Source organism: Euprymna scolopes, chromosome 29 (genome assembly GCF_053919585.1).
Source record: "Euprymna scolopes isolate OS-2025 chromosome 29, ASM5391958v1, whole genome shotgun sequence".
Taxonomy (NCBI): domain Eukaryota; kingdom Metazoa; phylum Mollusca; class Cephalopoda; order Sepiida; family Sepiolidae; genus Euprymna; species Euprymna scolopes.
In genome coordinates, this window is record NC_136510.1 from 26,157,262 (window position 1) to 26,182,885 (window position 25,624).

The 25,624-nt window shown below is 31.3% G+C and overlaps 1 protein-coding gene across 1 annotated transcript in view; it reads left to right on the forward strand.

Moving 5' to 3' along the window:
* Window positions 1-25,624, forward strand: part of LOC145252555 (laminin subunit beta-2-like) — a 392,333-nt gene that overhangs the window by 360,241 nt on the left and 6,468 nt on the right. Inside the window, exons 24-27 of the mRNA XM_080112108.1 lie at window positions 11,160-11,342; window positions 12,203-12,379; window positions 14,114-14,289; window positions 16,501-16,642. Coding sequence (XP_079968234.1) covers window positions 11,160-11,342; window positions 12,203-12,379; window positions 14,114-14,289; window positions 16,501-16,642 — 678 coding nt within the window. The remainder of the gene's footprint in view (window positions 1-11,159; window positions 11,343-12,202; window positions 12,380-14,113; window positions 14,290-16,500; window positions 16,643-25,624) is intronic.

The window sequence follows — 25,624 nt, forward strand, 5'->3', positions numbered from 1 at the left end:
TCGATAATATTTTATTGGATATTGAATGTCTTTGATAATATTGATATTTTATTGGATATTGAATGTCTTTGATAAGTATTGATAATATTTTATTGGATATTGAATGTCTTTGATAAGTATTGATAATATTTTATTGGATATTGAATGTCTTTGATAAGTAACGATAATATTTTATTGGATATTGAATGTCTTTGATAAGTATTGATAATATTTTATTGGATATTGAATGTCTTTGATAAGTATTGATAATATTTTATTGGATATTGAATGTCTTTGATAAGTATTGATAATATTTTATTAGATATTGAATGTCTTTGATAAGTATCGATAATATTTTATTAGATATTGAATGTCTTTGATAAGTATTGATAATATTTTATTGGATATTGAATGTCTTTGATAATATCGATAATATTTTATTGGATATTGAATGTCTTTGATAAGTAACGATAATATTTTATTGGATATTGAATGTCTTTGATAATATCGATAATATTTTATTGGATATTGAATGTCTTTGATAATATCGATAATATTTTATTGGATATTGAATGTCTTTGATAATATTGATATTTTATTGGATATTGAATGTCTTTGATAAGTATTGATAATATTTTATTGGATATTGAATGTCTTTGATAAGTATTGATAATATTTTATTGGATATTGAATGTCTTTGATAAGTATCGATAATATTTTATTGGATATTGAATGTCTTTGATAAGTATCGATAATATTTTATTGGATATTGAATGTCTTTGATAATATCGATAATATTTTATTGGATATTGAATGTCTTTGATAATATCGATAATATTTTATTGGATATTGAATGTCTTTGATAAGTATTGATAATATTTTATTGGATATTGAATGTCTTTGATAAGTATTGATAATATTTTATTGGATATTGAATGTCTTTGATAAGTAACGATAATATTTTATTGGATATTGAATGTCTTTGATAAGTATTGATAATATTTTATTGGATATTGAATGTCTTTGATAAGTATCGATAATATTTTATTGGATATTGAATGTCTTTGATAAGTATTGATAATATTTTATTGGATATTGAATGTCTTTGATAATATCGATAATATTTTATTGGATATTCAATGTCTTTGATAAGTAACGATAATATTTTATTGGATATTGAATGTCTTTGATAAGTAACGATAATATTTTATTGGATATTGAATGTCTTTGATAAGTATTGATAATATTTTATTGGATATTGAATGTCTTTGATAAGTAACGATAATATTTTATTGGATATTGAATGTCTTTGATAAGTATTGATAATATTTTATTGGATATTGAATGTCTTTGATAAGTAACGATAATATTTTATTGGATATTGAATGTCTTTGATAAGTATTGATAATATTTTATTGGATATTGAATGTCTTTGATAATATCGATAATATTTTATTGGATATTGAATGTCTTTGATAAGTAACGATAATATTTTATTGGATATTGAATGTCTTTGATAAGTATTGATAATATTTTATTGGATATTGAATGTCTTTGATAATATCGATAATATTTTATTGGATATTGAATGTCTTTGATAAGTAACGATAATATTTTATTGGATATTGAATGTCTTTGGTAAGTATTGATAATATTTTATTGGATATTGAATGTCTTTGATAAGTATTGATAATATTTTATTAGATATTGAATGTCTTTGATAATATCGATAATATTTTATTAGATATTGAATGTCTTTGATAAGTATTGATAATATTTTATTGGATATTGAATGTCTTTGATAATATCGATAATATTTTATTGGATATTGAATGTCTTTGATAAGTAACGATAATATTTTATTGGATATTGAATGTCTTTGATAATATCGATAATATTTTATTGGATATTGAATGTCTTTGATAATATCGATAATATTTTATTGGATATTGAATGTCTTTGATAATATTGATATTTTATTGGATATTGAATGTCTTTGATAAGTATTGATAATATTTTATTGGATATTGAATGTCTTTGATAAGTATTGATAATATTTTATTGGATATTGAATGTCTTTGATAAGTAACGATAATATTTTATTGGATATTGAATGTCTTTGATAAGTATTGATAATATTTTATTGGATATTGAATGTCTTTGATAAGTATTGATAATATTTTATTGGATATTGAATGTCTTTGATAAGTATTGATAATATTTTATTAGATATTGAATGTCTTTGATAAGTATCGATAATATTTTATTAGATATTGAATGTCTTTGATAAGTATTGATAATATTTTATTGGATATTGAATGTCTTTGATAATATCGATAATATTTTATTGGATATTGAATGTCTTTGATAAGTAACGATAATATTTTATTGGATATTGAATGTCTTTGATAATATCGATAATATTTTATTGGATATTGAATGTCTTTGATAATATCGATAATATTTTATTGGATATTGAATGTCTTTGATAATATTGATATTTTATTGGATATTGAATGTCTTTGATAAGTATTGATAATATTTTATTGGATATTGAATGTCTTTGATAAGTATTGATAATATTTTATTGGATATTGAATGTCTTTGATAATATCGATAATATTTTATTGGATATTGAATGTCTTTGATAATATCGATAATATTTTATTGGATATTGAATGTCTTTGATAAGTATTGATAATATTTTATTGGATATTGAATGTCTTTGATAATATCGATAATATTTTATTGGATATTGAATGTCTTTGATAAGTAACGATAATATTTTATTGGATATTGAATGTCTTTGATAATATCGATAATATTTTATTGGATATTGAATGTCTTTGATAATATCGATAATATTTTATTGGATATTGAATGTCTTTGATAATATCGATAATATTTTATTGGATATTGAATGTCTTTGATAAGTAACGATAATATTTTATTGGATATTGAATGTCTTTGATAATATCGATAATATTTTATTGGATATTGAATGTCTTTGATAATATCGATAATATTTTATTGGATATTGAATGTCTTTGATAATATCGATAATATTTTATTGGATATTGAATGTCTTTGATAATATTGATAATATTTTATTGGATATTGAATGTCTTTGATAAGTATTGATAATATTTTATTGGATATTGAATGTCTTTGATAAGTATTGATAATATTTTATTGGATAATGAATGTCTTTGATAATATCGATAATATTTTATTGGATATTGAATGTCTTTGATAAGTAACGATAATATTTTATTGGATATTGAATGTCTTTGATAATATCGATAATATTTTATTGGATATTGAATGTCTTTGATAAGTATTGATAATATTTTATTGGATATTGAATGTCTTTGATAAGTATCGATAATATTTTATTAGATATTGAATGTCTTTGATAAGTATTGATAATATTTTATTGGATATTGAATGTCTTTGATAAGTATCGATAATATTTTATTGGATATTGAATGTCTTTGATAAGTATCGATAATATTTTATTGGATATTGAATGTCTTTGATAAGTATCGATAATATTTTATTGGATATTGAATGTCTTTGATAAGTATTGATAATATTTTATTGGATATTGAATGTCTTTGATAAGTATCGATAATATTTTATTGGACATTGAATGTCTTTGATAAGTATCGATAATATTTTATTGGATATTGAATGTCTTTGATAAGTATCGATAATATTTTATTGGATATTGAATGTCTTTGATAAGTATCGATAATATTTTATTGGATATTGAATGTCTTTGATAATATCGATAATATTTTATTGGATATTGAATGTCTTTTATAAGTATTGATAATATTTTATTGGATATTGAATGTCTTTGATAAGTATTGATAATATTTTATTGGATATTGAATGTCTTTGATAAGTATTTATAATATTTTATTGGATATTTAATGTCTTTGATAAGTATCGATAATATTTTATTGGATATTGAATGTCTTTGATAAGTATCGATGATATTTTATTGGATATTGAATGTCTTTGATAAATATCGATAATATTTTATTGGATATTGAATGTCTTTGATAAGTATTGATAATATTTTATTGGATATTGAATGTCTTTGATAATATCGATAATATTTTATTGGATATTGAATGTCTTTGATAAGTATCGATAATATTTTATTGGATATTGAATGTCTTTGATAAGTATCGATGATATTTTATTGGATATTGAATGTCTTTGATAATATCGATAATATTTTATTGGATATTGAATGTCTTTGATAATATCGATAATATTTTATTAGATATTGAATGTCTTTGATAAGTATTGATAATATTTTATTGGATATTGAATGTCTTTGATAATATCGATAATATTTTATTGGATATTGAATGTCTTTGATAAGTATTGATAATATTTTATTGGATATTGAATGTCTTTGATAAGTATCGATAATATTTTATTAGATATTGAATGTCTTTGATAAGTATTGATAATATTTTATTGGATATTGAATGTCTTTGATAATATCGATAATATTTTATTAGATATTGAATGTCTTTGATAAGTATTGATAATATTTTATTGGATATTGAATGTCTTTGATAATATCGATAATATTTTATTGGATATTGAATGTCTTTGATAATATCGATAATATTTTATTGGATATTGAATGTCTTTGATAAGTATTGATAATATTTTATTAGATATTGAATGTCTTTGATAAGTATTGATAATATTTTATTGGATATTGAATGTCTTTGATAAGTATTGATAATATTTTATTAGATATTGAATGTCTTTGATAAGTATCGATAATATTTTATTGGATATTGAATGTCTTTGATAATATCGATAATATTTTATTGGATATTGAATGTCTTTGATAAGTATTGATAATATTTTATTAGATATTGAATGTCTTTGATAAGTATTGATAATATTTTATTGGATATTGAATGTCTTTGATAATATCGATAATATTTTATTGGATATTGAATGTCTTTGATAAGTATTGATAATATTTTATTGGATATTGAATGTCTTTGATAAGTATCGATAATATTTTATTAGATATTGAATGTCTTTGATAATATCGATAATATTTTATTGGATATTGAATGTCTTTGATAATATCGATAATATTTTATTGGATATTGAATGTCTTTGATAAGTATCGATAATATTTTATTGGATATTGAATGTCTTTGATAATATCGATAATATTTTATTGGATATTGAATGTCTTTTATAAGTATTGATAATATTTTATTAGATATTGAATGTCTTTGATAAGTATTGATAATATTTTATTGGATATTGAATGTCTTTGATAATATCGATAATATTTTATTGGATATTGAATGTCTTTGATAAGTATTGATAATATTTTATTGGATATTGAATGTCTTTGATAAGTATTGATAATATTTTATTGGATATTGAATGTCTTTGATAAGTGTCGATAATATTTTATTGGATATTGAATGTCTTTGATAATATCGATAATATTTTATTAGATATTGAATGTCTTTGATAAGTATTGATAATATTTTATTGGATATTGAATGTCTTTGATAATATCGATAATATTTTATTGGATATTGAATGTCTTTGATAATATCGATAATATTTTATTGGATATTGAATGTCTTTGATAAGTATTGATAATATTTTATTGGATATTGAATGTCTTTGATAAGTATTGATAATATTTTATTGGATATTGAATGTCTTTGATAAGTATCGATAATATTTTATTGGATATTGAATGTCTTTGATAAGTATCGATAATATTTTATTGGATATTGAATGTCTTTGATAAGTATCGATAATCAAAAAAAATCTGAAAGAAGGAACAGGCAATTTTGACCAAGTTAACACCCTAACATCACAAGTGCATTTGAGAAGTTTTATTACTGCACAAGCAGAAAGGCCTGGCATATAAAATCAACAGTAGGTTCTTTGAGATGACAGGGGTGCGTTTGAAATGTTTCTGTTTAGAGCACAACTGAAACATGGTATTCAACTTTTGCATTTTAAAATTTGATTCAAGCCGTTATATATAAAAATAGTATGAAATCAACAGTAGATTCTCTACAGTGAATTGTTGGCTACATGAACAGATCATGGATTAAGTCACTGAGGGAAGGCACGTGAAGCTTCCCTATGGTTCATCATGATGGGTCTACAACTAAAGCAGGCAACCAACTTTAATTGAAAAAATGGACAATTTCACCGATTTTGATAATAAAAGTATTGAAAATGTAAAACATTCATTGATCCTCATTCAATCCTGAGCAACGTTGGGTCTCCCTGCTAGTGTGTGTGTGTATGTATGTATGTGTATATATATATATATATATATATGTATGTATATAGTTCCCAATGACTGCATAACGAAGGCCCACAGCCCACTCGGGGAACGCTGATCATGCAGTGATAATGGTTGAAATCGCCCTAAACTCTAGAGCCAAAATTGAAGAGCCAGTGCTCAAAACGAGATATTATAAAAAGGCTGACTGGGAAGCCATCAGGGAACTAATCAGAGATGCCCCATGGAGAAACATTTTTTCTCTCCCTGCTGAACAGTGTGCAAACGAGACCACTGACTGGTTCAAAACTGCAATCGAAGCCCATGTTCCCATGTGGAAATTTTATAGTAAGCCCCACTCTCCCCAATGGTTTACGTCGACTTGCGCAACTGCCATTGCTCAAAAGCAGCATGCATACCGTAGGTTTAACCGACATAAGTCCAGTTCAAACAGACTGAAGAAGCTAGAAATAACGTTAAGAAATAGCAACAGCTAAGAGAGAATTTACGGAAACCACTAAAAAGCGCATCGAAGCACAAAAACTAGGAACTCGAGACTTCTGGAAAATCTACAACAGTGTAGTAAATAATGGGCAATCAACAATTTCCCCACTAACCAACAATCACGAGGTTGTCTCCTCAGCAACCGACAAGGCTAACATGCTTGCCAGTCGGTTTGCCTCAAACTCCACACTGGACCCTTCCAACCACCCCCTACCTGACTTTCCTATGCAGACAGACGCCACGCTAGACGATCTGAAAACCACCCCTGCTCAGGTGCATACTATCATAAAAAAACCTTGACACTTCAAAAGTATGTGGACCCGATTTTATCCCAGCTGTGCTATTAAAAAAGTGCTCAGCCGAAGTAGCTCCAGTTCTCTCCAAACTCTACAACAAATGCCTTAATAAAGCTTGCTTTCCGGGCTGTTGGAAAACTGCTTCTGTTGTACCAGTATTCAAGAATTCTGGCAAAAGGACTGACCCATCAAATTATCGCCCCATTAGCCTCCTCCCACTTTTTGCCAAAATATTTGAGACCTTAATTAACCATGCTCTAGTCCATCACCTTACAGATGCTAAACTTCTGACTGACAAACAATATGGATTTAGACAAGCCCGTTCCACAGCAGACATCTTAACTGTAATCTCTGAACGTATATACCATTCACTGGACAAAGCGGGAGAGGGCAGAGCGGTAGCTCTAGATATATCTAAGGCTTTTGACAGGGTATGGCATGAGGGTCTCCTCAGGAAAATTAGATCATACGGTATCACTGGTAGCATACTTAACATAATTAAATCCTTCTTAGATAAGAGAAAAATCCAGGTTGTCCTCGGCGGTCGTACATCTAAACAATATGATATAAATGTGGGGGTGTCCCAGGGTTCTATCTTGGACCTCTATTGTTACTGATATTCATAAATGACCTCCCCGACAAAATTGCCTCTGAGATGGGTATATATGCTGATGACACTACACTCTATGGCAGGCATGACAGGAAGACGAATGAACACATTTCTAAAGAAATGGCAGAAACACTAGAGAAAGACCTCCAATCTGTGGTGGAATGGGGACAAAAGTGGTTGGTCACATTCAATGCTGCCAAGACTAAACTAGTTTCATTCAATAATTACAAGAAACCCTCTCTACCACCTATAGCAATGGCCAACGACTCTTTATCTGAGAGTACATCTTTCAAACTCCTTGGCCTAACGTTCACAGGAAACATGAGTTGGAACAATTACATTGAAGGCATTGCCAGGGCCGCTGAAAGAAAGGTGGGCTCTCTCTACCGTGCTAGAAAACTACTAACACCCGAAAGTATCCTGTACCTCTATAAGGCCACTATTCGCCCATGTATAGAGTATTGCTGTCACATCTGGGCTGGTGCATCTGCTACTAGTCTCTCGCTCCTTGACAAGGTTCAAAAGAGTCGCAAACCTGATAGGCCCTGAACTGGCATCTAAGCTTCAGCCTCTGTCCCATCGACGAAATGTTGCATCCCTCTGCCTTTTCTACAAGTATTTTAGTAGTGAATGCTCTAACGAACTGCAATCACTTGTGCCCCCACGACGTGAGCACCCTCGACAAACCCGACAGGCTGCTAAATCCCACCCCCACACTGTGGAGATCCCTAGATGTAAAAGATCTTTTTACTCCAATAGTTTCTTCCCCAGAACTGCTAGACTCTGGAATTCCATTCCAGGTCCCTGCTTCCCAACAGTACTGACGTGCAGAAGTTCAAGTGTAACGTGAACTGACATCTTGCTGCCCAAGTCCCTACATAGTACCCCAGTAGTTGTTGCCCCTGATAGTAGCCCCCTACACCACAGTGACAATTTGCCTTGTTTGGGGTGAAAATGTAATAAAAATATATATATATATATATATATATATATATAAAGCAAGTTTATTTATAAATTTATTTATATTTTTTATTCATTTATAAGGCATATATACAGCAGCAAGGATGCTACTGTTATATAAACTTGAATTAACTTTAACAAAGGTGTTTTTCACCTTGTTGTTTTTGCAGCAAATAAGCTCATCTTTTGCATTTAATTCAGTATGAAATTTTGTAGCAAGGGTACCTGGCGTTGCCTGGGTGTGGAGAGGTGGTATGGTAAGGCTATTGAGCAAACAACCTCCTAAAAATACGAAAATAGCGTGCGAGCAAAAAATTAGCTTCAGTAGTCAAGCTTGAACCTGTAACGCGAAAGAAAAAGGAGGTGGAAAAAAAAAAGTAAACACGTTAACTGTCTCGCCCATGCGACTTGTGATGTCACGGGCCATTGAAATGACATGTTTTTTTACATATATTTAGATCACGAGGCGTAAATGACGTTGCAAAAATGTCGACACAAAAACTGACCCCTCCTTGCAAAAAATGGCCCAGTTGATGGTCAAAGAATGAATGTTTTTTGCCAATTTACTAAATTTTGTACGAATATTTATTTTTTTCAATTGTTGAGTAAAAGAACAGATTAGTTAACAAATCTCTTGTTAAAAATGGCTTTTCTAATAATCTTTTGTGGTTTACTGTGCTGAAATAATATTACTTAGAAAACCATTCTTAACATAGAGGGAGCTTTGTTAACTAATCTGTACTTTCACCTAAGAATTTAATAGTTAAATAAATTTGGAAAACTGAAAACTCGCTAGAAGTTATATTACGGATAAAGTTTAATATCAGGAACTGAATCTGACAGGACACTATTTACAGCGGACTTTAAGTAGTGTTCTTCTGGTTTTTCAAAAGCAAAAACTTATATAAATGATGTGTAGCAGACATTTAATTTGGGTAATGTTTAAAGGTTACGGCCATGTAAGAACACAAAGAAAAAAATCAGTTCAGGCATTAAAAATAGTTTTATATTCTTGCTTTTGTATATTACCAAATGAAGAATCACTTCTATTAAAAATCCAGTTAGTATCATGCATCTAAAATTGAGAAAAAAAAACTGGAAAAGTGTCAACATTATATGAATAAAATGAAGCAAAACAAGATGTTCACCAAATTTTACCTGATGGTGTGTTTAAAAGCTAAATTGAATGAATGTGCTTTTCTCAATTTTAGATGCAATGTGCTAACTCGATTTTTAATGGAAATGATTTCTCAAGCAGTAATCTATATACCTATGAAGTAGTTTTTTTCTCGCTCTGACATTGATATTAAAAGCCTACTTTTTCTATATAAAAATTATCCCCCCCCCAAAAAAAATACTCAATAATGAATATGTAAATGACTACATGAAGGTTAACTAATTTGCATATTTCTTTTAAAACTGAATGTTAATTACTTATTCATTTTTATGGCTTAGATAATCGGTTTATTTTACTTTTACGCTTAATTCTATTTATGGATAGTTTCTGCATAATTGCATAGAATTTAAGATGAGAACGTTCTAGCTTGCAGAAATATGAGTGACCTTGTTGGTGTGTGTGTGTGTGAAAAGTCTCTACCAAACTCTTCTCTGAATATTTGGTTTACAAAGTTGAATTTGATATATAGGATATTTGGACCTGTAGCCCACTTTCGATTTGGTTTTTAGCTGGTAAAATAACTAAGGAGTCAAAATTAAAAGAAAAAAAAAAATTATTGACCATGGCCTAAGCATACGTTGACTATACGTTTTTTTTTTCTGCACATGCGCTAATTAAATTATAGGTTAAACATTATTTTTTAATCTCTTTATATGTATGGATTTAATATGTTAACAGATAAGGCTTGGAAAGCTATATGGTTTGTTTTTGATTTCAGCTAATGACATAGAAGTCATTTGGTTTTTTTTTTTGTTTTTTAAATCTCTGATATATATTAGGTGCAATATAACAAGCAATAGAGAAATTGATCTATAAATAATAAATATGAAATCTCTATTAAATATAATATTTAAGCGTATTTTATGATTGGACGACGGTGGACAACCTACTAATATATAACAAAAACGACAAAATAAAACTATTTTTAATGCCTAAGCAGAATTTTTCTTGTGTTCTTCCATGACTGCAACCTTTATACATTGCCTTAATCTCTTGTAAAAATGATCCACAAAAGTTGGAGTAAAGATGGGGGGGGTGCAAACTAGGAAAGATAGGAGCAAAGCAAACCAGGGGAAAAAGGGGATAGGTTGATTATTTAATAACATAAACATTTTTATATTTCATATAGGCAGTATATTTATATTTGCACAGTGGTCACCTGGGAAAGTCGGTCTGGTGGTATGTCCGTGTAATATAATATTTCGAGAAAGATCTCTTCGTAAGATATTTACTTGACTTTGACAAACGTGCTGTTGTAAGCAGTAACTATAAATAACAGTAAATAAACATTTTTGTTTTTTTTTCTATTCCACATCTCTCTAGGTTTGCGGTTCGAAAGGTGATCCCTGTGACAGCCTCTGTGGAGGAGGTGGCTGTGACAAGTGCGGTGGTTTTGGCTGTGAGAATGGCGCTGTCACAAAAGCTAACAAAGCATTGGAATTGGCGAATGAAGCGAAAGATAAATTGGCAGAAAGGGAGAAGAAAGTGCAAAACATTTTGAACAAAGTGAGTTTTCAGGTTTTCAATCCTGGCTTTTGCGCGTTTGATTTGAAAGATAATTAAACAAGTTTTTAATTTGCAGTTTCGTTTTTTTTTTTTAATCTTTTAATCTATTTTTCTTTTGTTTTATTAATTTTTCTTTCTCTTTCATTTTTTATTGTCTTTTACCTTTTTCTTTTCTTTTTCTTTCTTTCCTTTTTTCACCTTTCCTTTTCTCCTTTAGTTTGTAATTTGCGTTTTTATTTTTTTTTTTATCTTTTTCTGTTTCTTTTGAGTTTTTTATTGAAAATGTTTCTTTCTTTCATTTTTTATTTTGTTCTTTACCTTTTTCTTAACTTTTTCTTTCTTTCCTTTTTTTCACCTTTCCTTTTCTCCTTATTTTAGTTTTTTAATTTGCATTTAATTTCATCATTTTTTTCCTTTTCTGTTTACTTTTTCATTTTTATCTTTTACCTTTTACCTTCCTTTTTTTATTTTCTTTCCTTCCTTTCCATTGTTTTTCTTTCATTTTTCCCATTTTCATTTTTCCTTTTCTGTCCTTTATTTCCTCGCCTGTCCTTTTTTCTTTATTTCTCCCTTGTTTCCCCCTTTTTAGTTTTCTTTTCAATGTCATTTCTAAAGTCATTTTATACATACAGATATTTTATGCCCCCCCCCCCCCAAAAAAAATACTCTGATATTAATTTTACAATTCAAAGTTAATAAGAAACATTTCAAGATTTTTTTAAATGTTGAACACTTTTTTATATATATATATATATATATATATATGTGTCACAAGCTTTGCTTTAAAAAGCTGTCTGGAAGATATCTTTTTCATTTGTAAATACTATTTTCAAAAGAATCTTAAACTTTTTCCTATTCAGCTTGGAGAGGCCAAAGAAGAGACAGAAAATGCCAAAATCGAAGTTCAGTCTGTCTACAATAAAACCATCAAGGCAAAGAATGATTCTGAACAAGCTCGTGCAGAACTGGAGAAACTCCTTAAGGATGTGAGCGCCTTCTTGAGCAATGACAAGGCCAAACCAGAAAACATCAGAAAGGCAAGTTATTCAAATCATATAACCCGTCTATTAATGATAAAACTTGTTACTATCATCATTATGATTTGTCGCTCTCTAATAGTCTTATGTGGCATATAAACAGATTTCAGGTTATTTAATGTTTAATCGCATCATTGGAGTAAAAGGTGTTATGCTTAGTTATTATATTATAACATCATTGCTTTTAAGGCGTTGCTGTTTCAGGCAATAAGGCGTTGCTGTTTCAGGCAATAAGGCGTTGCTGTTTCAGGCAATAAGGCGTTGCTGTTTCAGGCAATAAGGCGTTGCTATTTCAGGCAATAAGGCGTTGCTAAGGTATGGCCACATTGCAAGAATGAATAAGAGTTCATGTGTTAGTAGATGCAGAAAATTTGAGGTAGCAGGTTCAGTTCTTGGAAGGAGACTAAGAAAAATCTGAAAGAAAGAGGGACAAATAAATATCTAGCTATTATTATCGGATATTAAACTGATTATGATTTTTTTTATTGTGCTAAAACTTGTGTTGATTTCACGGTGCTTTTCAATGTGGAAATATTGTATCTGCTACTCTTACGCACATATCAATGTAGTCTCTACACATAAAAGACATAAATAATTGCCTCTATTTGACAACAGGAGAGAGCCTCTATCACTGGCATTTGTTTTCATTGCTCGACAAAGACAAAAAAATGTTTATAATTACTGACAAAGATTGAAGTTGACCTAAATATTTGATTTGTTTTTATTTATTCAAAGAAAAATCTCTTAGCAATAAATTTAGTTTTAAAAAATGATTTTTAAAAATATTTTCAATTCTATGATTCTTTGCAATGCAGAAATATTTGATTACCATTTTTAAGAAAAACTAACTCACTGAAGGTTAGAGTTAATTGAAATATTTTGGTTTCTATTTATTGAAAAAACCTTTCAGTATTGAATTTGATTTTAAAATGATTTCTTATAATTATGCATGTATTTTGAAATTGATTTTGTTTTTACTTATGGTAGAGAAACACAAGGCTTCTAATTAAACAAAAAGAAAGGTCCTGTGTTGACTATGAGTAGCAATCGGAGTATTTCAAAGAGTAATAGCTCTTACTTCTTCTTTGTATCAATACAAAAAAACGAAATGTAGATCTGAATTCAATCTTTTCTGCATTACGATTTATTTAAAATACACTTTTGTTGATATAAGAACTAGTGTTGGGGCGATTAATCGGAACCAGAAAAATCAGAATTTTTAGGGAATCGGTATCAGAATCAGAAAAATCTTAAGCCTCATTTCAAAGTCCAAAAAATTTTTCTTGACACTAAAAAAAAATTAAACATTGTATTCATTTTTTAGAAGATTATTCATCAACAACATAAAACTAAATGCCCCAAACCACAGAAGTGGACTCACACCCGGATGTAACATCGATTCTAAAGCCTATTTTTTTTTTTTTAATACTGAACTATAAGTGAAGTAAAATATTCTAGAGTACACTTGTTGATTCCTTAATCACATTTATTTTCGCATCTATTTGGTAAACGTCTATATAACGCCTCTCACAGAGTTCATTTACTATTAAAGGATCTAAACTGCTCGAGAAGTTTTATTTTACTTCTTTGGCGCTGCTCTGACCTTCTTATTTGATGACCATGTTGGCCCATGGTCATTGTAATGTTAATATAAGAACATACAGGGATGCATGATAGTTTAAAATTTTTGTTTTTTTTTGTTTGTAAAAAAAAAAGTTTTGGTTTTGTTTTCAGCTTGCTGAAGAAACCCTGGCAATTAAAATTTCCCTGACTCCAGACCAAATTCGAGACTTGGCAGCTAAAATCAACGCAACAGTTAAAGGACTGACTGATATTGAGAAGATTCTTAACGAAACTGATGAGGATTTGAACAAAGCTCGTAAACTCAAAGAAAGGGCCGATAAAGCAAGGTGAGTCTATATAATTACAAATGTACACCTTCCGTAAAAGAAAAAAGAAAAAATTACATCTTCTGTCAAAAAAAATTAAAAAAAATTACTTCTGTTAAAAAAAAAAATTTTTTTTAAATTACATCTGTCAAAAATAAAAATAAAAATTACATCTTTTGTCAAAAATAAAAATAAAAATTACATCTTTTGTCAAAAATAAAAATAAAAATTACATCATCTGTCAAAAATAAAAATAAAAATTACATCATCTGTCAAAAAAAAGTTATATTTTGCCATTTTTTTTTACTTCTATTTGTATAAAATATCTTTGTGGCAGTAAATAAAACAATTTGCTTTTTCACTAAACTGCAATTGAAAATGACAATTTCTTTGTTCCACTTACTTTAAAATTTCCTGGATATGACCTTAAACTATATCCGATGGTGAGGCCCCAACTTGCAAGCTTTGGGGAGTGTGGAGCCACCCTTTAATTGCCATTGCTCTCAGGTCCACTCTGACCCAGAGTGGTAGTACCTGTTAGGGTCCCAACTATGGGTTAAATAAAAACCGACTTGAAAAAAAACAAATATATTCTATTAAAAATTTTTCTTCAAAATCACTGGATTCGGCATTAAATAACTTGAAAAGAGTTGATATGCCATAAAACAACGAACGAACCAATTACTTTAAAGACAATAAAATTTTAGCACAAATGCTAAATATTTGTCCAGAAAATCAAATCTTATCACAAAATAGAATACTGTTGCCATATCTGGGCAGGAGCTGCCAAAAACAGCATATCCTGCCTTGACAGAGTACAAAATAGACTTCGTGGTTTAGTGGGGGATGCCCTTTTCTCTACCCTGCAACCCCTCTCCCACAGAAGAGACGTTGCGAGCCTATCCTTGTTTTATCGTTATTTTCATGGCAGGTGCTCGTCTGAACTCCAATCCCTGGTCCCCCCTCGCCAATCTTTCACGAAAAACACCTGTCTAGCTGAATCCACTGTGAAAAATTTCCCCCAATCTATATCTGTGCCTAAATCAAAACGCGGATTTCATGAGCAAAGCTTCTTTCTTAGAACTGCACGCCTGTGGAACTCTGTTCCGTCTGCCTGCTTCCCTCCGGACTACAACTTGGATGTCTTCAAGTCTAATGTTAACAAATTCCTAATGAGCCGCCCCCCTAATTAAACACTTCATAAAATCTCCTCACTAACGTGATGTACTTACAATAACCCTTATCCCTGAGTGGCTTCCGGGCCTTGATAAGTGGTGATCACTGTGTAAAAAAAAAAAAAAAAAAACTATTTATTTTAAAATACAGAACAATCATTGAATTTAAAATTTACAAATAATTAATAAAAATGTCTTCATTTTTAATCTATTATGTAAATTAGTCAAGTTTGCGACTGATATTGCATATACTAACACAGAATATAAAATGGTTTGGTGTATCAGGCAAAGTTAATTTAACTTGATATATGGTGTTGACTGCAATTTGAGTGCATTTTTACCCAAATTCTTTCTTCCACATAAACTGTTTGGTAACTTTTAAAAAATTCCTGGCTGGTTTTGCATTAGTTTTTGTTTCCTTCCACATTCGCTCCATATGGTTTGTTGTAGCCGTCACTGAAAAGTCTACGAAATGCAGACTGTGGTTCACTGTAAGGTATTGAAATCCTTCAATCTCTCCAGTGATGATAGATCTGTTACACTATCCTCTTATATTCTTTTTGTTGGGGAGGGGGGGGGGTGCATGAAAACATTACTTTTTTGTTTTGCTTTTTTGCAGGAATTAAAATGAAAATTTTATTTCTTCCAATTTTTAAAAGAAAAAAAAAAGACACCGCTTGCATTTTTATTAACTAAAGCTTAATACTATTGATTTTTCATTGATTCGGTATTTCTACCATTTCTACCTAAGCGTTTCTAGCAATAAGATCTGCCATATTCGGTTATTTTCATCAGCGGCTGGGCACACCTGAGAAACTTCATAAAATGCGTGAGTCGATAGATGCAGAAGTATTGACAAAGACTAAAACTTAAAAAAGAAAAAACAATGAATCAGAAGGCAAGTTTCTAATCACATAAATGCGTGGCTTTTTATAGGCATTGTATTAGTGTAAATAGCAGTAGCATTTTTTTTTTTTTTTTTAAATTCACACAGTAAATCTTGCTGGAACATTTTTTTTTTTTTTATTGTTCTTGATTATTTTAACTTTTTTTACAGTTCCGAAGCTGGAGATGTTTTGGAAACTGCCGATAAGGTTCAGAAAGCGCTGGAAGGAGCTAAAATGTCGCAAGAAAAAGCTGCAATGGCCATTGCTAAAGTCCAAGATGATATCAAGAATGCCAAAGATGATCTTCTAATGGTTTGTTTTCTTTTTTTTTTAGTTTTAAAAATTTTATTCTCCACTGAAACATTTGGATAAGAAACCAAATATAATTGTTTTTTGAGATGACGATTGGTTACTTATTTGGATTCTTTCAACTATTGTTCTTCTCTTCAGTGTTATTTTCACGTTTCGGTCGATGTAACCTGAGACCTTCAGGTGTATCTTGTCGAATTCTAGGAATCTGCATGGAATTTTGAACGGAACTGTTTATTTAATCCATGGGGATAGCCTGCTTTCGTTCCATCCTCTATGACTAGGTAGAAATCCTAATTAATTCGCAATTGTGTTTTTAGTGTCACTCACACTGGTGATTGAACCTTCAACCTTGAAGGACTTGGAGGTCTAATTTAAGCATCTCAACTTCCCTAACACACCACTTTGACCCTTACTTAGCTAGACGGGAGGTCAGAGAGCCCGATCTGATCTATTGGCTGGCCATGTCAAGCCCCATTATATATAATTCACCCCAAACTTAAAATATTTATCCCATTCTCACTTAACACTATCCCCAAATATATAGTGGCAAGCGATGGTTAAGGGTCAGTCATCTGCTTTCAGCTATAAATAATTTAGTCAATAGAAAGTGCTTGAGATTTTACTGATCAAAAGAGTATGTTATTCATGTAACCCCGACATAAGCAAGGCGAATGGGTTTTCCCCTTGCCATGTCCCAACTATGGACTCTGAGGTGGATGGGGAGCTTGATAGATGAAAATGAATAAATTATTTATGGAAAACCAAAATAAAAACTACTGCCTTTCAAGCACGAAATACTGGAAAAGAAACCATTCAGATGTCTCTGATCTCTTCAGCTCAGAGGATGAGAGAATAATGGAAAAGCTTTACCATCCACAAAAGAAATTTTCCAAGATTCCTGATTATTGAATTACTAGAAAAGAAAAAAAAAATTGGTGAGTTATCATCATTCCTAATAGAGAAAATACTAAACAGAAGCACTCCTAAAACAAACAAACAAAAAAAAATGGAAACATCTTAATAGAAGTCACCAACCAAAAAGATGCCCAAAACTTAAAATAGATAAATTCCATGAATACAAATGCAGGGTCTTCGCACATGGAAGATCGAATGGTACTTGTACAGTTTAATCAAGATATTAAAAAATGAAATTATCAAAAAAAAGGTTATATTGTACGTATCCGTTTTGAACTGAAGATCTCCGAAAAAAAAATTTCACTTAATTTGATAGTGTTTTTTTTTTTTTTTTTTTTTTACAGTGGAAAAACATGTTTTTATGATAGCGCAATGAAGGTAGCCATCTTTTGAATTTTTTTAACATGCCACGAGGAGATAAGTCGGTTTAAAGCACTGATACTCCCCATCTTTAATACTAGCTTTTCTTCCTAAAAATCGAAACATGACTACTTTTTGCTTGGTATCATAACAAATTTTTTTTTTTTACTGTAAAAACAAACAAAAAGAACTTGATCAAATTAAGGGAAATTTTTTTTTGAGAAGTTCATTCCATGATGGATACGTACAATATAACCTTTTTTTTTTTTCGATATTTTAATTTTTTCATATCTTGATTAAACTGTACAAGTACTGACTGACTATATCTAATGGAGTGATCTGAAGCTATAAGTTATCTCTAGCAATGAAAGAAGAAACAAAAAAGGAACTGAAAAACAAGGACTGATCAACCACATACTGATAAGTATAAAAAGGTACGGTAGGCTGCTTGCAACATATACATATATACTAACTTTCGATTCCCCAACAATACCAAAAGAAGTTAAAATTGGTTATTTAAAGGTAAAGGTATAGAACTATATACCAGTTCCTCTAGGATGTTTTAATTGCTGTAAGTATGGACACCACAAGGATACCTGCAGAGGGAAAAAATATGTGGAAAGTGTGGGGATAGAGAACTAGACTACTCAGAAGAAGAGGGTACCAATGAATTGTACAAACTGCAGAGAAAATCATCCTTCATACTTAAAAATATGTAAAATATATGCAAAGAAAAAGAAATAATGGAAGTTGTTGCAGACCAGGATATAATAATACCCTAACTCGCTACAAAAGAATAATGAAACGAATGGAATTGAAGGAAACAAAAACTCAATTGATGGATTAGATGAACGTGTTGTTTATTTACTGTTGAAAGAATGAATGTTTTAGATATAACATGTGTTCATGTCCGCACGGGTGTAACCATCGTTTGTTGCAGGATTGGTGGTGTAGAAAGAAAAAGGAAATGTTTTCATCTCGCGTTTGGGTCACTAACGTTTGTTCGCGCGTGGGAAAAGTGAGTGACGTAGTGGAAAATGGGAACGATAGTTCAGCGTGTAGACAAAGAAAAGGATAGAGAGTTGACATCAGTTAGCAGTCAGCTACGCGAAGATGTTCTCAGGGACCAGTAGTAGATAGAGAGAGAAAGAGTGAGAATGTGTACATACGGTCTGTTAGCTCGTGCCCCATACATAGTCGCAGGGGACATGATGCGTGCGAGCGTGCGCACGCCTTCCGAAAGGGAGGCAGCTGGTTAGCCCAACCTCTCAGTTCGAGAGCTGGTCTGAAAAGGAATGGAAACAGCTTGTCTCTTCCTTTTATACTAGTTTCCGGTGGTCTTTTGCGCATGTGTGTATTTCTTTGAAAGGAAGTGACGTCGTCCATCTGTGTGCGTACGTGTGCACGTTAGCGTGTGTGTATATACATGTGAGTGTATGTGTGTGGACGTGGGCGCGTATGTTCGTGTGTGCGTATGTATATGACAAGTAATATAGCTTAAAATGTGAATGCGTGTTTTTGTGTGAGACTTGAAAAGGCTCGCGCAAGGTAAAACATAAAAGATGAAACATATGCTGAAAAAAGACAAAAAAAAAAAACACATAGGCCACACCAACACAACGAAATATGCAACAGATTTCAAGAGCTAATAAACTAATTTCATTGAACCATGAAGAATGGCCCAAATTCCAAAATAGCCTCAAAGAAAAATACCTTTGTCCTAATAAAACAATACAAATAATAAACCGAAACAAGAATAAGAATCCGCCTACAACTGAAGCACTTAAAAAAAATATATCACAGAAACATGCAAAACAATTGAGAGATCAATAAAACCAGAAATAAAGAAAGAACACTCCAGGAAACAAGAAACTCAAGCAATAGACGTGCAAAATAGTTTCCAAATATTAGAAAATGATGAAAACTGATGATACAGGAAATATATAAAATAAAAAAAAAATAAATTAGAAAACGAATCCAAAAAGTTGAGAAAATAACAAAGTGTTACAGGGAAAGTCTGTCCCCTTTCCATGTCAATAAGAAGCGTATTAGATAGGTGAAACTGAGATTAGAATAAGCCGAAACTCGAACCTTGTAGGCAAGGTTAAGAATTGGAATGTTAGAACTTAGTCTATTGTTAAATTCTATTAGAATAGTTAGATATTGTTTATATCGTAAAAAGAATTGATTATTCATTCTTTTAGAAAACTGAATATTAAAAATGTCAGCTAAAGAATGAACAATACAAATTAAAAATATATTGTTAAAAATATAGGTTAGAATTATATGTTGAGAATTCTTTTGTTGTTAAAAATGTGTTTGGAAAAACATGCATAACCACGTGAATTGGTCATGTTTGGAAAACACTTCTGACGTCATAGACGAAGGGGGATTCTCAATATAGGAGCTAGAGTCAGTCATAGAGACCAGAGGAATCCGCAGAAGAGTAGAGTCGAGAGCAGTTGGGTTGAGTTGGAGTCGGTCCTTTGGAAGCGAAAGGAAGAACATTAAACTATGTAGATCCCAAATGTGAATTCCTGACGTCATCATCATTCAACCGGTCCAATGAATAATCATCATTGTGTTTTTGTAATTGTTGTTGTGTGTCATCTTTCAACACTGAAAAGGTAATGTGTTAATCATCAATTACAACGAACTCTTGTGTAAATCCTTCCAAGTGTTATGTGTCCCATCTCCTCTATCACAAGAAATGTCTCCCCCTCCTCTGTGTTAAGAACTCGTATACATCTCCAGTTAGTATATATATATATATATGAAGTTTCAAGCATCCCAGAACTGTATAAATGTCTTCTCTCTCTCATCATCGTTATATCCGTTATATATATATTGTCCCAATATGAATCCCCCCCCCCGTCATATCTCTTTAATATGAAACCCCACTATACAACACAAGAACCCAAGTCAATTTCCCAAGCAAAACCAAGATCTACTTCCAGAGCCAGACAAAGAAAAGAAAAAAAAAACTCAACGAAACCCTCAACAAAAAACACAAACTCCAACAAAAAAAAAACCCTAACCCTAACCCTCTAGCTCCAAAGATATGCAAAGAATCTAATCATGCAAACAATTATGGTACAAAAAAAAAAAACAATCCAATAAAACTGACGCGGTTTGAAAACAAATATGAAAAACTACTTCTGCTACTAACACAATAACACCCCACAACAGTTTGCCTTCAATAAACCTTCCTGAAACAAGAAGACAACATCAATATTATTAACTACCAAATATTTAATTACACTCATAACACTGGGGACAGGACTTCTGGGGGCGGGGGCAACACTTCTAGTCAGAAATGATATACCCCACATCAAAATAAACATAACCACCAACATCTAAGCAATTGCCATTAACTCCACTCTACATAAAACAATGGTGGTATGTTCTCTGTATATCCCACCAAATGAAAACATGAAAAAACTGAACGACTAAATTATCTAAACCTTTTTTAATGAAATGAATTGGAAAAAAAAAACTGATCAATTACCTAAACTTTATCTTACTAGGAGACTTCAATAGTCATAACATCCTGTGGGAATGTAAAGACACTAATAAAAGGGCAAAACATTGGAAGAGTTTATTAACAAAAATGATACATGCTTCCTTAATGATGGTGCACCTACACACTTTAACCCAACTAATGGAAACCACTCAGCTATTGACCTAAGCTTATGTTACCCATCAATACATATGGACTTTAACTGGAAAGTATATGACAACACTTGTGGCAGCGATTCTTTTTCAATACTGATAGAAAGCCCAAAATCCAACAGTGAAAAACCTCTCTGATGGAAACTAAATAAGGCAAATTGGCAAATATTCAAAGAAAAATGTAGGAATAGGTTGAATCACACTGAAACAAACGACTCAGTAGAATATTTCACAGAAACACTAATTGAAATAGCAAAAGAATGCATCCCTAAAACCTCAGCATCTTACAGGCTCAGCAGAGCCCGGTTTGATGACAAATATCGGGAAGCCATCAAATTGCGAAAAATGGCTTTAAACAAATTCCAAAAACAACCCACAACTTCAAATGTGATTGAATACAAGCTAAACAGAGCGAATGCTCATAGGGTAATTAAGGCAACTAAAAAAAAGAATGCTGGAAAACTGTCAGCAAATTGAATTCCTCCTTGGAACCAAGAGCCATATGGGATATGATTTAAAAAAAAAAAAAAAAAAAATTGCAGGTAAACATCAAACGACACCAATTAAGCACCTCCTTAAAAATAAATCCAGAGTAACTAATAAAAAGGACATAGACTTACCAGCTGAAACCTTTTCCCAAAATTCATCCAATCAAAACCATAACACAAAACTTATGACAATTAAACTAACTAAATTTTAAATAAAAAAAAACCGAGATCACAATAAATTTATTTCATTAACCAAATTAAAAATTCTTTTAAAAGATCCCGCAGCACAGCCACAGGACGAGATGAAATCCATTACAAACTCTTGCGGCAACTCTCTACAGAATCACTAAAATTACTAAGAACTTATAACAAATTATGGACAGAAGGTGAATTCCTGGACTTATGGAGGAAAAACCACAATAACAGCAATCTGAAAACCACAAAAAGACAATTCAAACTTGCAAAACTATAGACCCATCTCATTGACTAGCTGCTTATGTAAAGTAATAGAGAATAATAAATGACAGCTTTATTTCCCACTGACAATGCGGATTCCATAATAAAAGTACAACCAATCACCTAGCCTGACTGGAAACCGCTATAAGGAAGGCATTTATCAGGAATGAGCACTTACCAGCAATCTTTTTCAAGCTAAAAAAGACTTTTTTTTTTTTTTTTACAGTGATCACCACTTATCAAGGCCCGGAAGCCACTCAGGGATAAGGGTTATTGCAAGTACATTACGTTAGTGAGGAGATTTGCTGAAGTGTTTACTTAAGGGGGTGGTTCATTAGGAATTTGTTAACATTGGACTTGAAGACATCCAAGTTGTAGTCCGGAGGGAAGCAGGCAGATGGAACAGTTCCACAGGCGTGCAGTTCTAAGAAAGCTTTTTTTCATGGAATCCGTGTTTTGATTTAGGCACAGATATAGAGTGGGGAAAATTTTTCACAGTGGATTCAGCTAGACGGGTGTTTTTCGTGAAAGATTGGCGAGGGGGGACCAGAGATTGGAGTTCAGACGAGCACCTGCCATGGAAATAACGATAAAACAAGGACAGGCTCGCAACGTCTCTTCTGTGGGAGAGAGGTTGCAGGGTAGAGGAAAAGGCATCCCCCACTAAACCACGAAGTCTATTTTGTACTCTGTCAAGGCAGGATAGGCTGTTTTTAGCAGCTCCTGCCCAGATATGGCAGCAGTATTCCATCTTTGGACGTACTTGGCTTTTAATGACGTGACTCTACATAGAATAATAAATGAGAGATTTGCGTAATCTCGATTTAAAAGGCAGATTCTCGCAATTTATAAAGGGATTCTTATCAAATTTGGGGTTTGCATTGGATCCACTTTCTTTTACACTGAGCCAGGAGGAGGGAGTCATATTATCCGTGCTATTCAACATTAAAATGAACAGCATAGTGAAATATTTTGACTCTGGCGATGAGGTATCCTTATATGTAGATGATCTCATGGTGTCTTGCAGATCAAAATATATATGCACTATTGAATGCAGACTCCAACAATGCCTAAACAAATGGAAAATGGATATAGATTTTCCCAATTAAAAACTAAATGCGTATATTTGTCATTAAGAGAAAACGTTACAATAACCCTACACTTAAACTCAGAATAACGGTAATCCCCACTGTAGATGAACACAAATTTCTGGGATTTATATTTGATAAAACCTGACATTCATCCTCCACCTGAAGAACCTAAGAAGTAGTTGCAATAAAAGACTACAACTACTACGTGTGATAGCTCACACAGAGGTGGGATCAGACCAAGAAACTTTAATGAAACTATATAAGATAAACTGCATTATGGTAGTTTTATATACAAATCAGCTAGAAACTATAACCTAAAGATTTTAGATCTAATCTGCTATGGAGGCCTGATATTAGCACTTGGTGTTCTTAGAAGGCCCCAGTAGAAAGTCTTCATGCAGAGGCTAATGAGATTCCTTTAAATCTAAAGAGTCACAAACTGGGTGTCCAATATTACACTAAATTAAAGGCACCACATTGACTAATGTATATCCATTAACCCTTATCCTCGAGTGGCCTCCTGGCCTTGGTAAGTGGTGATTCCTATGTAAAAAAAAAAAAATCCAGCATATGAAATTACATTCGGTCTAAGATATAAGGAGTCATTTGAAGCAAAAATAATAGCTATAAAACCCTTTAGTCTTTGAATGGGGTCAATACTACAGGAATCAGAAATGCCTGTTGAAAATATCCAGGAACACATCCTACTTGAAACTCCACCTTGGATTCTCCAAAAGTTCAAAATATTTCTAAAGCAAAAACTCACCCTAATACCTACCAAGAAAAAACTGGTGATATTCTTCTGAAATACCTTGACCGTCTACAAATTTTTACTCACAGCTCCAAAGACCACAGTAGAATGGCATGTGCTGCCATTTTGAATGGAACAACTCTAAGAAAGGCCCTTCCAGCAGAAAGTTTCATTTTTTACTGCTGAAGTATGTGCTATTGACCTCACTCCGAATGTCTTACAAAAAATAAACATAAGAAATTTCTAATATTTTCAGATTCACTCTCTGTTCTAACATCACTAAATAACAAAAAACTCGAAAACCCTCTAATTATCAAACTACTAAACAGAATCAACTCATTTATATACAAAGAAATAATCATATGCTGGATTCTAAGACACATCAGAATAAAAGGAAACGAAAGAGCTGACTTCACAACCAAATAAGCTCTAAACTTGAACTCCAATACAATTAATATTCCCTGTACTGACTTTAAACATAGAATCAATCAAATATTTTATGAAAAATGACAGCAACAACACAAATAAGAAACTATATCAAATCAAAAGAATATTAGAAGAATGGAGATCAACTCCTAGAAAATCTGGAAAGGACCAAGTAATTATATCTAAAATACATATTGGCCATACAAAACTTGCACACTTCTTCATACTTAAACAAGAGTAGCAACCATAATGTCCATTCTGTCAGAAAACTTGCGCTATTAAACATCTTTTGTAGAATGTAGAGCCCTTGGTACTGCAAGAAAACAATATCTAAAATCTAACAATATGAAGAATGTGTCTGAAAACAGCTGCTTGGATGAAATTCTCTCCTTTTTGGGAGTAACAAAACTATTCTCAAAAATATAAAAAAAAAGAGAAAAGTTTTTTTTTTTTTTTTTTTTCCAACATGAAATAAATTGAGATTTGATATTTTAGTTAAACATCTCCTCAAGCAGCAAGCAAGCAAACAAAACTAACTTCTCTCTACAAACTAACTCAAATAAACCCTATGAATAAATATTTGAAGATAGAAATGCCTTGAAACCTCAATTTTTTTTTTTTAATCGTTAAATTCAACGTAACATAACCCAAAAAGATTTTGAAAAAAAAAAAAAAAAAAAAAAAAAAAAACCCTCCAAAAAACAAGACAACTAAATCAAACGCTATGAATAGGTACTTGAAGATATAAAAAATCTAGAACTTATAAATTTTTTATTTTTTTGCTTAATTGGATTCGGCATTAAATAACCTGAAAAGGGTTGAT